Source organism: Pelobates fuscus, chromosome 5 (assembly GCF_036172605.1).
Source record: "Pelobates fuscus isolate aPelFus1 chromosome 5, aPelFus1.pri, whole genome shotgun sequence".
NCBI lineage: Eukaryota > Metazoa > Chordata > Amphibia > Anura > Pelobatidae > Pelobates > Pelobates fuscus.
In genome coordinates, this window is record NC_086321.1 from 327,338,145 (window position 1) to 327,354,200 (window position 16,056).

At 47.6% G+C, this 16,056-nt stretch overlaps 1 protein-coding gene across 1 annotated transcript; it reads right to left on the bottom strand.

Moving 5' to 3' along the window:
* Positions 1-5,314: 5,314 nt before the first annotated feature.
* Positions 5,315-15,687, bottom strand: LOC134612247 (tubulin polyglutamylase TTLL5-like). The gene is made up of 4 exons (XM_063456594.1): positions 14,259-15,687; positions 7,769-7,788; positions 7,324-7,390; positions 5,315-5,355 (listed from the first exon to the last, which is right to left on the bottom strand). The coding sequence occupies exons 1-4, from the start codon at positions 15,685-15,687 to the stop codon at positions 5,315-5,317; spliced, it is 1,557 nt and encodes a 518-aa protein (XP_063312664.1).
* Between the last annotated feature and the right edge of the window lie 369 nt (positions 15,688-16,056).

The following is a 16,056-nucleotide window of genomic DNA, read 5'->3' on the forward strand; positions in this document are numbered from 1 at the left end:
AGTAAGGGCACGGGGCTGAGGAGGGGGACAGGAGCTGAGGCAGAGGGACAGGAGCTTAGGAGGGGTGGGGGGCATGGGCTGAGGAAGGGGACATGGGCTGAGGTAAGGGATGGGGGCTGAGGAAGGGGACAGGAACTGAGGGGCTGAGGAAAGGGACAGGAACTGAGGGGCTGAGGAAAGGGACAGGAACTGAGGGGCTGAGGAGGGGGACAGGGGCTGACGAAGGGGACAGGGGCTGAGGAGGGGGGCAGGGGCTGAGAAGAGGAAAGGGGCTGAGGAAGGGGGACAGGGGCTGAGGAAGGGGGACAGGGGCTGAGGAAGGGGGACAGGGGCTGAGGAAGGGGGACAGGGGCTGAGGAAGAGGGACAGGGGCTGAGGAAGAGGGACAGGGGCTGAGGAAGAGGGACAGGGGCTGAGGAAGAGGGACAGGGGCTGAGGAAAAGGGACAGGGGCTGAGGAAAAGGGACAGGGGCTGAGGAAGAGGGACAGGGGCTGAGGAAGAGGGACAGGGGCTGAGGAAGAGGGACAGGGGCTGAGGAAAAGGGACAGGGGCTGAGGAAAAGGGACAGGGGCTGAGGAAAAGGGACAGGGGCTGAGGAAGGGGGACAGGGGCTGAGGAAGGGGGACAGGGGCTGAGGAAGGGGGACAGGGGCTGAGGAGGGGGACAGGAGCTGAGGCAGAGGGACAGGAGCTTAGGAGGGGTGGGGGGCATGGGCTGAGGAAGGGGACATGGGCTGAGGTAAGGGATGGGGGCTGAGGAAAGGGACAGGAACTGAGGGGCTGAGGAAAGGGACAGGAACTGAGGGGCTGAGGAGGGGGACAAGGGCTGACTAAGGGGGCAGGGGCTGAGGAGGGGGGCAGGGGCTGAGAAGAGGGAAAGGGGCTGAGGAAGGGGGACAGGGGCTGAGGAAGGGGGACAGGGGCTGAGGAAGGGGGACAGGGGCTGAGGAAGGGGGACAGGGGCTGAGGAAGAGGGACAGGGGCTGAGGAAAAGGGACAGGGGCTGAGGAAAAGGGACAGGGGCTGAGGAAGAGGGACAGGGGCTGAGGAAGAGGGACAGGGGCTGAGGAAGAGGGACAGGGGCTGAGGAGGGGGACAGGGACTGAGGAGGGAGACAGGGACTGAGGAGGGAGACAGGGCCTTAAATAGGGGGACAGGGACTCGAGAAAGGGACTTAGGAGGGGGACAGGGACTGAGGAGGGGGACAGGGACTGAGGAGGGGGACAGGAACTGAGATGGGGGGACAGGGAATGAGGAGGGGGGACAGGGCCTTAAATATGGGGACAGGGACTGAGGAGGGGGGACAGGGCCTTAAATAGGGGGACAGGGACTGAGGAGGGGGGACAGGGCCTTAAATAGGGGGACAGGGACTGAGGAGGGGGGACAGGGCCTTAAATAGGGGGACAGGGACAGGCCTGAGGAAGGGGGACAGGGCCTTAAATAGGGGGACAGGCCTGAGGAGGGGGACAGGGACTGAGGAGGGGGACAGGCCTGAGGAAGGGGGACAGGGCCTTAAATAGGGGGACAGGCCTGAGGAGGGGGACATTGACTGAGGAGGGGGACAGGGACTGAGGAGGGGGACAGGGACTGGGGAAAGGGACTAAGGAGGGGGGCAGGGCCTTAAATAGGGAGACAGGGACTGGGGAGGGGGACAGGGACTGAGGAGGGGGGCAGGGACTGAGGAGGGGGACAGGGACTGGGGAAAGGGACTAAGGAGGGGGGCAGGAACTGAGGAGGGAGACAGGGACTGAGGAGGGGGACAGGGCCTTAAATAGGGAGACAGGGACTGAGGAGGGGGACAGGGCCTTAAATAGGGAGACAGGGACTGGGGAGGGGGACAGGGACTGGGGAGGGGGACAGGGACTGAGGAGGGGGACAGGGACTGAGGAGGGAGGACAGGGACTGAGGAGGGAGGACAGGGACTGAGGAGGGAGGACAGGGACTGGGGAGGGAGACAGGGACTGGGGAGGGAGACAGGGACTGAGGAGGGGGGGCAGGGACTGAGGAAAGGGATAAAAAAAAAAAACCTAAAGTGCCTTCCCCCCTCCCTGAGGCTTACCTTGGGCCAGGAGGGGTGGGACAGGATCTGGAACCTGCAGCCTGCAGAGTAAGCCGGCCTCTCCTGATGATGTCAGGAGGAGGGGGCGTGACTTCCTCTGCTCCCCAGCGGTCCTGTGAGAAGAGCAGAGGAAGCCACGCCCCCTCCTACTGACATCATTAGGAGAGGCCGGACGACTCCACTGACTGCAGGGGGAGAGGTGAGTTTAAAAATCCGAGTCCCCAGTCAGAGGCAGGGGATTCGGATTTGTACTCCCCCTGCTCTGGCAGCCGCTTGTGCCAGCCCTGGGTCCTGCAGGATTAGTAATGGGAACGGCGTTCCTGCTGTGGAAAAAGTGCAGGAACGCCGTTCCCACGCGTTCCTGCAGGACTCGAGCCCTGATTGGAATAGACCTTGAAGAAAAAAATCCTAGTACAACAGCACAGTCCGTAGCCTGTTTTATATGTTTCTGATGAGTGTGGGAACCGTTCAAGTAAACGAGATTTCAAGAAGGAATAACCAAACTTAGGCGATGCATTTAGAACATCACATGTTCTTTCATATGTTTACAAAAGGGTTGACCTCAGTGTTAATTTTAACCCCTTCCTGACCGCAGATGTACTAGGTACGTCCGACAAAAAACGGTTGTTTAACGACCGCGGATGTACTTGACAAATATGAGCCCTGGACTTACCGGGAACGGCGATCCACGGTGATTTCAGTCGGGGGGGGGGGGGGGGGACTGCCCGAGACCCCAGCAGTCTGCTGCAGCAGCTCCAGCCAACCAGGCCCTTCAGGGCCATGTGATCACCATAATAACATGGTTGCAATAGGAGTCTATGGAGTTGCCAGCAGGGGGACTGTCTGAGCTGTCAGGCAGTCCCCATGACACCTAAAATGTAAAAAAAATTATCAAATAAATATATTATACATATATTATATATGTATAATATATTTTAAAATAATTAAAGCATTTTATAATAAAATGTGATTTTTATTTTATATATATATATATATATATATATATATATACACACATATATCTCAAAATACACTTATAAATTTAATTATTTTATAATATATTATACATATATAGGAAATAAAAGTGTGTGTGTGTGTATGTATGTATGTGTATTATATATATATATATTATATACACACGTATTATATGTGTGTATATGTAACATAGAAACATAGAATGTGACGGCAGATAAGAACCATTCTAGTTTGCCAAATTTTCTAAAATACCCATGTACAGGTGTGTCGGGTGTGTCTTATTTGGAGGGTGCGCATTCCAGTTTTCCAACTTGAAATTTTTTTACAGCTGGTCACCAAGCACCCATGTCCTATTTAGGACATTTGTGAAGCCAGCCAATGTTATTTAACCCATCAAACCAATTGTGAAAAGTAGACACCCTAGGGTATTTCAGATGGCGGTATTTTAACACTTTCCATGCACTAATTCTACCACCAGCATTTGTCAAACTTTTGGGTAGTCATTTTTTTGTTATTTTTCACGCATATTCATACTTTAGGCATCGATTCTCAGCTCCTGTTAGTGTTACTGCCAAATATGTGTTCAGCAACATCTCATGAGTACTGTGATACCACCCATGTGTGTCGGGTTCTCTGGGGGCTAAAAGACCTTATTTAGAGGGTGTGCATTCCAGTTTTCCAACTTGGAATGTTCACAGCTGGTCATCAAGCACCCATGTCCTATTTGGGACATTTGTAAAGCTGGCCAATGTAATTTACCCCCATCAAACTCACCCCCTCTCCCTGTGTTCTTCTCACTTCCTCCCCTCCCTGTGTTCTTCTCACCTCCCCCCTCCCTGTGTTCTCCTCATCTCCCCTTCTCCTCACCCCATGTTTTTCTTACTCCCCCACCCTCCTCCCTGTTTTCTTCTTACTTCCCCAGTTCGTCTTACTCCCCCAGTTCTTCTTACTCCCCCTCTCCCTGTGTTCTCCTCACCTCCCTTTCCCTGTAGCGTGGCCGAGCTCCTCTTTCGGCCCGTGGTACAGGAGTTTCTGTTTCCTGTACCCGGCAGGACTGACAGGAAGTGCACACTGAGTGTGCACTTCCTATCAGTCCGGCCAGGTACATGAAACAGATGTTCCTGTACCGCAGACTGCAGAGGAGCTCGGCCACGCTACAGGGGAGGTGAGGAGAGAGGCAGTGCGGCAGCCGCCTGAGCGCTCTCTATAGAGCGCTCAGGCAGCTGCAGCATTTAAAGGGCTGGCGATGGGGGCTCAGGGCGCCTAGTCCGCCTTATAGGAAGCGCCGGCCCTGGTGAAGGGTTATTTAGGGATTCCTGCCAGATATCAGTGTTACAATGCATTAATTTTGAAAAAAATGGTTTGGAAATAGCAAAGTGCTACTTATTGCTCTACAAAAAAGCTAAGAACGTGTTTACATTTCAAAACTCAGGACAAAATTTAGAAACTATTTAGCACGGATGTGTTTTGGCGGTTGTAGATGCGTAACAGATTTTGGGGGACAAAGTTAGAAAAAGTGTGTTTTTAAAAAAAGAAAAAAATCATCATGTTTTATTTTTTTACAGTAAACTATATGGTATTATGAAAATAATGTTTTTATTAGAAAGACAATTTAATGGCGAGAAAAACGGTCTATAATATGTGTGGGTACAATAAATGAGTAAGGGTAAAATTACAGCTAAACACAAACACCGCAGAAATGTAAACACAGCTCTGGTCCTTTTCGGTAAGAAAATTGAAAAATGGTCTGGTCACTAGGGGGTTAATGTTAAAACGAGACTAAAACTAAAACTAACAATTCAGTTGACTAAAATTTGACTAAAACGACTTTTTAGTCAAAAGACTATGACTAAAACTAAATTGAAATTTGCCGCCAAAACTAACACTGGTTAACTGGTAGATGGAAATAAATGTGGACTTTTCTAATATCTTCTATTTAAACACTCGCATTCAAATTCATATTTTATACGTGAATGTCCAGCTGTATAAATGCAACGATACAGATTGTAGAGTCTGACAATAAAAGTATTTTATTATATGATAATGCTCACATGAAATAAAACTCCAATATACATGGGGATGAATTACTCATCATCCAAATCAGAGATTCTAAACTTGCCCAGACCAATTCTACCTGGGACAAGGTGGGTAGCAGTTTATCTTAAAAGGGTGGTTTATGATGGGAGATGTTCATCCAGGACACACAATCCAGCTGGTAAACAGTCTTATCATCCAGGTGACGTTCCAGGTCATTTGAAGATTCACATTGCAGCTTTTTAGTTATATCACGTCATCGTCATCCTCCTCTTGCCTGTTCCTGACTAAAGAAAACGAAAGAAAATAGTTAGTAGCAAACACTAATCTTCTTCCTAGATTAAAACTTAGATCCTAATATTTGCATTCAAATATGGCCCACCGTGAAAGTGACAACATCAGATAAAAAGGAACTTCAAGTCTTTATTTATAATATCCAAGTTTCCACAGAACTGTCCCTGTTAAATACAGTACTGTTCATTTCTGTATTTAATTTTATTTGTCAGACCTCACAAGCTCATACTTTTTTAAATATAGGAAATAAGTAAACATAATAGTAAAACGCCTGGGAGGTGACTGTTTCATTAGATGTGCTCAGGTCAGTGTCAGCACAGATTGAGATATCTCTGTCTCTGGGTAACAGAGCGCTAGAAATGCCACTACTAGAGCTTTACCTGGCTTTGCTGGTAAAGTTGCCCAGGCACACAGGGCCGGTGCAAGGATTTTTGCCGCCCTAGGCAAAAGAAAGATTTGCCTCCCCCCCCCCAGTGACATCACAATGCCCTACCCATATGATCTGCCATATGAACTAACGCCAGTGCTGCACACAGTGTGTGTTTACATTAAAAAGCCTGCAGGGACAAACTATAGACACCAGAACCACTTCATTAAGCTGCAGTGGTTCTGGGGACTAAAGTGTCCCTTTAATGTGAGGTAAATTAGAGATTAGTGTCACTAATAATATACTAGATTGCCTACTTACAACCAGATGAGGATGGTGATGAGCTCTGGCTGCAGTCTGGCTCCACTGGTCTGGTGTAGAACAGGATCTCTGGAGGCTGTTTGTAACTGTGGTCACAAAATTCAATGTTCTGGGAGAACGGCAAGCAGCTCCATTTTTTGGGGCCCCTCACACAGCTCAAGGTGCCTTGAGTGTGTGTAAGATGCATTGTGTTTCTGTGTGTGTGTAAGAGAAGAAATGTGTGTTTGCATGTGTGTGTAAGGGATGCATTGTGTGTTTCTGTGTATGTGTGCAAAGGATGCATTGTCTTTATGTGTAAGGGTTGCATTGTGTGTGTGTGTGTGTGTGTGTGTGTGTGTGTGTGTGTGTGTGTGTAATGGATGCATTGTGAGTTTCTCTGTGTGTAAGGGAAGCATGTTGTGTTTCTGTGTGTGTAGGGATGCATTGTGTGTTTCTGAGTATGTATAGGGATGCATTGTGTGTGTGTGTGTAGTGTGAAAGAGCTCCCTGTCCTGCCCCCTGTCCTATAGAGCTCTCCCTTCCGTCCCTTAGAGATCTCCCCTACCCCTTAGTGGTCTCTCATCTCCTCCCCTCCCCTGTCCCTTAGTGGTCTCTACTCTCCTCCCCCCCCCACCTCCCTTAGTGGTCTCTACTCTCCCCCCACCCTCCCCTAGTGGTCTATCCTCCACACACCCCCACCCTCCCTTAGTGTTCTCTGCTCTCCCCCCACACTCCCTTAGCAGTCTCTCCTCACCGCCCTCCCCTAGTGGTCTCTCCACCACCACCTCCCTCCTTTAGTGGTCTCTCCCTCCCCCACGTTCTTCTCAACCCCCCCTCCCTGTGTTCTCATCCCCCCGTGTTCTCCTCCCCCTCTCCTCTTGTTCTCCTCTTCTTCCCCCATGTTTTTCTCTTCTCCCCCCTGTAATCTTCTCTTCTCCCCCCCTCCCTCCCTGTAATCTCTTCTTTCCCCCCCTCCCTCCCTGTAATCTCTTCTTTCCCCCCCTCCCTCCCTGTAATCTCTTCTTTCCCCCTCCCTCCCTCCCTGTACAATTAGTACAATCAGAAAAAAAAATTAAAACCCATGCCTCATAAAATACATTTTACAAACAGGATTCTAGCTAGCCATGGGGAATTCTGCATACTCAATATGGAATTGAAATATGTTATGGATAAATGTAATATTAGCTTTCACAATAGCTGTATGTCTAACAGATATTAATATTTTGTCCTAATTTATGTTTTTGGGTTTGTCGTAAAAATAACTCTACTCAGACTTATCATTGTAATATTGTACCTGTTTGTAAGTATGTGTCCGCAATGTGGTGAAACACAGTGAGCAGGTTAGCATTTTCCTTGTGCTCCTTGAAGGGAAACAAGAAAGGCATTAGTGCAGGACAAAAATAAAACAAAGACAATATAACAAGAGAACACACAAAAACAAAAGATAAGGGGGGCGGGGCCTGACCGCCGAACAGATCAGACGTGTCTCGTCTGAGCTCTGGGATCTGGACCGGAAAATCGGAGCCAACTCCGCACCATAAGTAGCCACCAACCCAAATTGGCACCTAAACTGCCCACAAGATGAGGGCACACACAGCGATACCTCTCAAGATACGGTATGGCGCCGGAGTAACCCGACCACGGCCTGGGGCCTACTCGAGCTTGAGCCGGGGAGAGACGGCCGCTCCCCCGGGTCTCCGAACGGTGGCCGGCTGTCCCCGTCCCCCCCCCCTGGACCGGCGGGGGTTATCCCGGTCCCCGCGAGCGACCACCACGGATGACTGCCGAGCCAAAACACAATCCAGGCCGCAGAACCCAGCCCAAAGGGAGAGCTCCAAAATGGCGGATTTCCCGCAACCACATGGGCATACAAAGAGCGACCCGCCACATAATCCAAAGCCCCCCAAAGGCAGAGCCGACTTGTGGACCTCACATGCCCACCAGCAACCCACCTTAAGCAGCTACCAGTTCCGGCAAAGAACCGCGAGTGGAGAGACAAACGGCGGGAACAGAGAGGGTTCCCCTCAGGCATCCCTAACGCACGGACCACACAGCAACACCAAACAAGCCCAATCCAGCAGCAGACATCCAGGAGCTCCTGCCCTGAACACCAAACTCCGGCACGGAAGACCCGAGCCCACTGGAGGGAACTTCATACTCGGATCCTCGACAACTCCCACACAGGGAAGGAAAGCGACCCACAGCTGAAGCACTCGAAACCGCAAGCCGCAGAAGCAGGCCCCCAGGATTACCCAGGGCTCTGAAGAGTGCTTAATTGAACTCTGCAGCCGGGTCTCCTACCGCCCTATATGTCCACAACCAAGCCTAGGCTTCGGCTAATTTCTGGTCACTAACTATGGACGCTATAATGCCGTACCTGCAAACAATGAAAAAAAAACGGTATCCACTGACTCACACACACTCTGACTAACCTGACATCACAACCTGACAACTTCTGGTATAAACAGGCCACTGCAGACAAAGATGCCGCACATAAGCCCTGACAAATACCCCCATTAATGTTAACTACGTAGACCCCAGACCCCACTAACTATGGACGCTATAATGCCGTACCTGCAAACACTGAAAAAAAAACGGTATCCACTGACTCACACACACTCTGACTAACCTGACATCACAACCTGACAACTTCTGGTATAAACAGGCCACTGCAGACAAAGATGCCGCACATAAGCCCTGACAAATACCCCCATTAATGTTAACTACGTAGACCCCAGGCCTGACAGCAACTAACCACACAAAACTCCACATGCTCCGTGGGGGCGCCTGAGGTAGAGCTTAACTCATTAGACCAAACGACTTATCAGAGACCAAACACTCATATGACTATAGCCAGCAAACGACTAACTTCATGTCATGCTAACTCCAGCGCAGCAAATTGTAATTCTTAGCCATGCTTGTCTTTATGTACCTATAGCATAAACTGATTATACTAGCGGTGAAAACAGCTGGAGCACCAAATGCGTAATACTCTAATGTTATCATAATATAAAAATTGTGCAGATCATCTATATGCCATATGTGAAATGTATGTAGACACTGTGCTTGTGACTGCTATTGTGGCATCACGACCCGTTTTGTGAAATCTTGCACACAAAAAATAAAGAATTAAAAAAAAAAAAAAAAAAAAAAAAGATAAATTAAACAAAAAAAAAAAGATGCTTGAAATTCACATTGAGCATCACATAAAATGTTCTGCCCTTGGAAACACTTGTCAAACCAGAGGTTAAGCTGAGCAGCACTTTTCATGTGAAGAGCAACAGTGTGTATATGCTTTATTAAATATAGGAAATAAGTAAACATAATCGTAAAACGCCTGGGAGGTGACGGTTCCACTTTAAACGCTCAGGTCATGGTCAGCACGGATTGAGGTCTGTCTTTCTCTGGGTAACCGAACGATAGAAATGCTGCTACTAGAGCCTTACCTGGCTTTGCTGGTAAAGACGCGTTCGATAGAGGCGCAGTATCTGAACCACAAAGCTCTAGAATATTATTTCTTAGATACTCTTGTTCTAGTCCCTCCAATCAGCTCTTCCTAAAGTTATAAAAAAAAGAAAAAAATGACAAAAAAAAATCATTAACCTATGCCTCATAAAAAACATTTTACAAGGGGGGGCGGAGCCAGCGCCCAAACGAGCCGGACGTGTTTCAGAGCAGCTCCGCAAACGGGCCCGAGAACGGAGGCATACAAGCCGACACTGCCCTCAGAAAACGCCCAAGCAAGCTCCTGCCCGATCCCCAAAGACATGGGGAAGAAAAATAAGAAGCTGCGACCGGGCCCGGGCTCGGGTTCCCAGGATATCGGCGCCTATATGCGCGCAGCCACGCGACCTGCACCAGCCAAGATGGCGCCCGCAGCAGCATACGGAACACTGTCCTCGGAGGAAGACAGCAGCTCAGCCGATATTTCACCTCAACCGAGGCAGAGATCGGGACCACCAACGACCACAGCACAGGGGGACTCAGCACCAGCAACAAGGGCAGATATTAAAGCCCTAGTGACAGAGATCCAGGCCATGTTTACAGCAGACCTAGCCCCAATACGGGACGCAGTGTCCTCTCTCACTACACGCGTACACAAAATGGAAGACGGCATGGCAGGATATGAACTGGCACAGTCGGCCACAGAAGCAGCCATGGGAGCGCTGCAGAAACAGTGTGCTGAACAGCAAGCTCAATTAGCCAACCTGGAAGATAAAGCCAGGGCACGCAACCTGAGGATCAGGGGAGTGCTAGAAACAGTCTTGGGAGCAGAACTCCCTCATTACTGCAGGAGGCTCTTTGCCACTCTCCTCGTGCCCAAACAGGCCAAACAGATGGCAGTGGATACCTGCTTCAGAATCAACAAGGCGACCAATGCAGCCCAAGAGGTACCCAGGGATGTCCTACTAAAACTAGTGCGGGACTCTGACCGTGGAGTTATAATGGGGGCGGTCAGAGACACCCCGCTGGTGTCCTTTGAAGGAGCACAACTAGCATTTTTTCGGGACTTCTCCAGACATACCTTATCCTGGCGGAAATCCCTCAAGCCTATAACCCAGCTTCTCCAAGACAACTCCATTGTATACAAGTGGGGCCCCCGCCGTCTGCTTGCCGAAAAAGCGGGGAAGACACACACCATATCACACCCTGGTGAAGCGCCATCTTTCCTAAAAGCTTTAGGCCTACCAGTGGCACAGACAAGGGCAGCGGAACACCCAACCTGGAACGTAGCAAACGTTACCCCATTTGTACCCAGAGAGGGAGCACCTGCGGCGGCAGAACCACCACCCTGAACTTTGGGACTATACTCACATGTCTGCCACCAAAACCGTTAATTGTTACCTTTCTTCACTGTTTGTTATATACCATACCTCTGTAGTAATACTGCTGGCTCCGTAAGCTTAAGACACAGCGCTAATGTAGAGTAATCATGTTTCCCCCCCCCCCCCCCCCAACAGCACAGGGTCCACAAGCGACACCAACGCACAACACTGCAGACCTCTGAATACACTGCCCACGACTCCAGCCACCTATACCAGCACCAACATTCAAACATGTAGTACAGCCGTGGGAAGCTACAGGCCTTCCTAAACCTTAAAATAAACGCCTTATTAAAGATTACATACCAGGGCGCACCGCGACATAGCCACAGGGCGCAAAAAGCCTTTTACCAGCACCCCCCCACACTACAAGCTGTAGGTCCACTTACCGATGAGCCTGGGTGCACTAGTATCCAACTAATAAAAATTGAGTAGGTCCGGCTATGTGATGTATATGTAACCGCAATGTCTAAATCTTTTACCTGCTACTTACAAAATATGTTGTATTACATGCCGTTACTCGCAAAAATAAAGAATTAAAAAAAAAAAAAAAACATTTTACAAACATTATGCTAGCTATCCATGGAGAATTCTGCATGCTCAATATAGAATAGGAATATGTTAAAGATAAATGTAAGATTAGCTTTCACAATAGCTGTATGTCTAACAGAAATTTCCAACAGATTTTAATATTTTGTCTTCATTTATGTTTTTGGGTTTGTTTGCTTTTTGTCTTACAAATAACTCTAGTCAGACATATCACTGTAATATTGTACCTGTTTGTAAGTATGTGTCCGCAATGTGGTGAAACACAGTAAGCAGGTCAGCACTTTCCTTGTGCTCCTTGAAGGGAAACAAGAAAGGCATTAGTGCAGGATAAAAATAAAACAAAAAGACAAAACAACAAGAGAACATAAAAGATAAATTAAATTTAAAGGGACACTTTAGGCATCCAGACCACTGCAGCTAATTAAAGTAGTCTGGGTGCTGTGACCCTTTTGCACTTAGTGATGCAATGTAAAACATTGCAGTTCCAGAGAACGGCAATGTTTACATTGCAGCTCTAAGTCTGCCCTCAGTGGCAGTCTACCAGACAGCCACTTGCAGAGCTTCTGGAGTCCAATCTGACTTTTGGTCCGTTATCTGACACTGGACGTCCTCACGGACCTCCAGTGTCAGATTTTTCCCATTGAATAATGAAAAATAATGCCATTGAAAATAATGCTTTCCTATGGGGAGGTCTAATGCGCGCACGCGGCCATTGCCGCGCATGCGCATTAGGTCTCCCCGCCGGCTGACGTCGACAAGGAGGAGCGTGGACAGAGCCTAACCCAGAACCGAGGGACATTGGCGCTGGATTCAGGTAAGTGGCTGACGTGGGGTGGGGGGCACTTCAGAATTCTACAGTGCCAGGAAAGCGGCTTTGTTTTCATAGCACTGGAGAATCCCTTGTAAAAAAAAAGCAAGACACTTGAAATTCATGTTGAGCATCACATAAAATGTGCTTTCCTTGGAAAGACTTGTCAAAGTAGAGGTAAAGCAGGGCCACACTTTTCATTTCGTTTATTAAATATAGGAAATAAGTAAACATAATAGTAAAATGCCACGGAGGTGAGGGTTCCACTTTAAAGGTGCACTATAGGCACCCAGACCTTTTCAGCTCAATGAAGTGGTCTGGGTGCAATGTCCGTCGGTTCAATAATTGTAATTATTGCAGTTGTTGATAAACTGCAATAATTACATTGCAGGGATAACTCCATCTCTAGTTGCTATCTACCAGACAGCCATCAGAGACGCTTCCGGGTCGTTAGACGACTTTTAGTCACCTAACTAACTAACACTGGATGTCCTCACGCTGTGCATGAGGACATTCAGGGTCCGCTAAAATCCCAGAGGAAAGCATTGATAGCTATAGCGATCGCCGCTAGTGCACTTTAGGTCCCCAACGTCGGGGGAGGAAGAGCAGAGGCGGAGCCTGACACACCACTGAGGGACATCGGCGCTGGAGTCAGTTAACCCTTTCTGCGCTGCTGAGGGGCAGCATGTGGGATAGGGGCACTATAGGTTACTATAGTGATAGGAATACAACTCTGTATTCCTAGCACTACAGTTTCCCTTTAAGCGCTCGGTTCAGGGTCAGCACAGGTTGAGGTCTGTCTGTCTCTGGCTAACTGAGCAGTAGAAATACTACTACCTGTCTCACCTGGCTTTGATAGTAAAGATGCCTCAGGAAGAATCGAACCACAAAGCTCCAGAACATTCTTTTCTAGATCCTCTTGTTCTAGTCCCTCCAATCAGCTCATCCTAAGGTTATTAACAAAAAAGCAAGAAAAAATGGTCGCATATGGCCACATAAAATACATTTTACAATCAAGATGCTAGCTATCCATGGAGAATTCTACATATGCAATCTGGAATAGGAATGTATTATGGATAAACATAAGATTAGCTTTTACAATAGCTGTAAGAAAAGTCTAACAGATATTAACATTTTGTCTTAATTCATATTTTTGGGGTTGTCTGCAAGACAGAAAGCAGACATATCATTGTAATATTGTACCTGTTTTTGGTTTTGTGTCAGATTCGGGTGCATCCTAGTGCCACTATAGCCGATCGAGTTCTGCGCAAAGTTGTTGGTAGGTGGACGAGAAGCCAGTGATGATGTTTAATAGCTCACTGGAACCGTACACAACAGTAGGCTGTGGATCAACTTGTCTCATGCTTCCGGAGTCCGTGCTAGAGTCCCTGATGCCACATAGTCCCTGTCTCCTGATGTCTTTGGGAACTCTTTCGCTGCTCTGATGAAATACTTTAGATGGACGGACTGAATTATACCCAAATTTTTGTGTGCAGTCTTTTTTACTAAATTGCCTGAGCGTCATCACATGATCCACAGGCCTGGTTGAATGCAATGGCGGCAGTTTTTGCTGATACAGTGCCGAGGGTCCACTACTGCTGGATTTTTGATCTGACAGCTTTGTTGATAGAAGTTGGCGAGGCTGAATATTATCCAAATGTTTGCATGTTATTAAATTGGGCAATCTCTGTCTCTCCACCTCCCTGGAAACTCTTTCACTGCTCATGTGAGAAGTTTTAGATGGAATGACTGACTTATTTGTCTGCAGTGATGGCTGCTTTTGCCCACGCAGCACAGAGTGTTGCCCAACACCAACACTGCTGGCTTTTGAATCTGACATCTTTGCTGCATGCAGATGGAGAGGCTGAATCTTATTAAGGGGTTTGCATGTTCTCACATCCTTGGGAGTTGTTCTACTTTGGGATGGACTGCCTTGACTGAGTGCCATCTCATGGATGTTTGTCCGCAGTAGCGGCAGCATTCGCTCATACAGCACATAGTGTTGGCCAAGTCCACTACTGCTGGATCCCGGCTTTGACGGCTTCTTTGTAAAAAGATGAGAAGCCAGAAAGCTATTAAAGGATTTGTATGTCAAGAAATTGCTATATTTCTTCCATGTGTCCTTGTGGGGGAAGATTCGAATAAAACCGCCTCTTCTCTCTTCCTCCTCCTTGACCTCACGAATTATCTTCACCCTCTCTTGGAAGAGGAAGGTTTCGGTCTGTCCAGCCGCTGTCTTTTGATAACCTTCTTTCACTTTTGCAGTTATTATGGGCCCTTTGTCCATATTCTGCTGGGTATTTTCACACTGCACACCAATTAATGTCAGCGTGTCTGCAAGCAGATTTGCCTTGATTTTTAACGCAAGGGGTCCATCAGAAACCAGAGACGGCATTAGATTAACTTCCAACAGCCAGGGCTTTAAGGTTTCATCTACTAGGACATCAAAGCCGTACAATTCAAAACACTTTCTTCTGTCAGCGAGCGTTCCTTGAAACACTGAGGCAATAGAGCCTTCTGCCGATATTATGGTCTTAATAACAAGCTCTTCTATTTTAGACATGAACGTGGCTGTGTCTTTTCCCAATTCCTTTAGGTGACGCAGCAAAGCACCCATGCTCCATAAACTGCCGTGATTTTCCACTTCTGGATTTGTGGATGTCACATAGTTTGCATTTGCTTTGTTTATGCTGGTGTTAGTCAAATGCATATATTGATTTTTCATGTTGTCCTCAGTTGGTTTATATTTATCGGTGGCAAACCTTGTCAGACCCTCTTCATATAGGTAAATAATTAGTGGATCATATGACGTGACCAGTACATAGAGGCGTAGGTCAAATTTAAATCCGTCAACAAGAAGTGGATTTTTTATGTAACGAGAGACTAGGAGTGTTTCCCTTCTGTTTATTTGAGAGAAGGAATTGATAATCTGAATTCCGCGGCCTTGACATGCAGAGACAGGCTTTGAGATCCACGGGCCTTGATCCTTGGAAATAACTTTGCGGAATTCCTGGTTATCTTTGGGAAGTACATAACTCTGGGGTAGGAAGTTGTATGTCTGAGCCCCATGTTTCTTCTGCAGGATTTGAATGTTTTTGCAGAGTAGATCCTTGCGTCCCAACTGCATAGAATTGGGGAAGTGGTTGATTTTCTGATATTTGGAAAGATTTGCCAAGACAGAAGCATTAATGTATGGTCCTGTCCACATCAAATTGAAATTGCTACTGCTGTCTTCCACTTTCTGAAACCCATGAGCAGATAGCATTGTGCTAACCGGCTGATTCCCGATACGAGCCATCTTGTATGCCAGGTGGTAGCGTTCTCCCACCTCACGCAGGCATACCTTTCCAGTTGCGCCTTCTGCTTGAAATTTCACCACTGGCGTTTTTTCTGAACCTCCAGTCCATATTATGCAGGGGTGGTGTTCTTTCTCCTGGCGCTCAGAGGGTTCACCCTTTTTAGGCTGTTGTCCAGCCATGATTATATATTTAGCTGGTATCAATATCTGTGTAATACTGTGATGTAATTCCAGTAAAATACAAGTTTAGCAGGCTAAGATTGCCACAAGGCATATGTATGTATATGTGTTTGTAGTATCAGTTAGTTAATTACACGTAGCTAAGATACTGTTATCACTGTACTGACCAGGTGCAGGAATGTAAGAACTGGAATTACGCGTCCCTCTCCTTTGTATCAGATGAGCCACGTGGTTAGACCGGATGGATGAGTTTAGACTCTATTTATTAAATAGGTTAAGGGTATGTGTGGGTGTAGTTAATTGTGGGAGGAGCTACAGTGCTATATAAGGAATGTACTCTATGTATTCAGTACTCAGACTTTGCTGTAT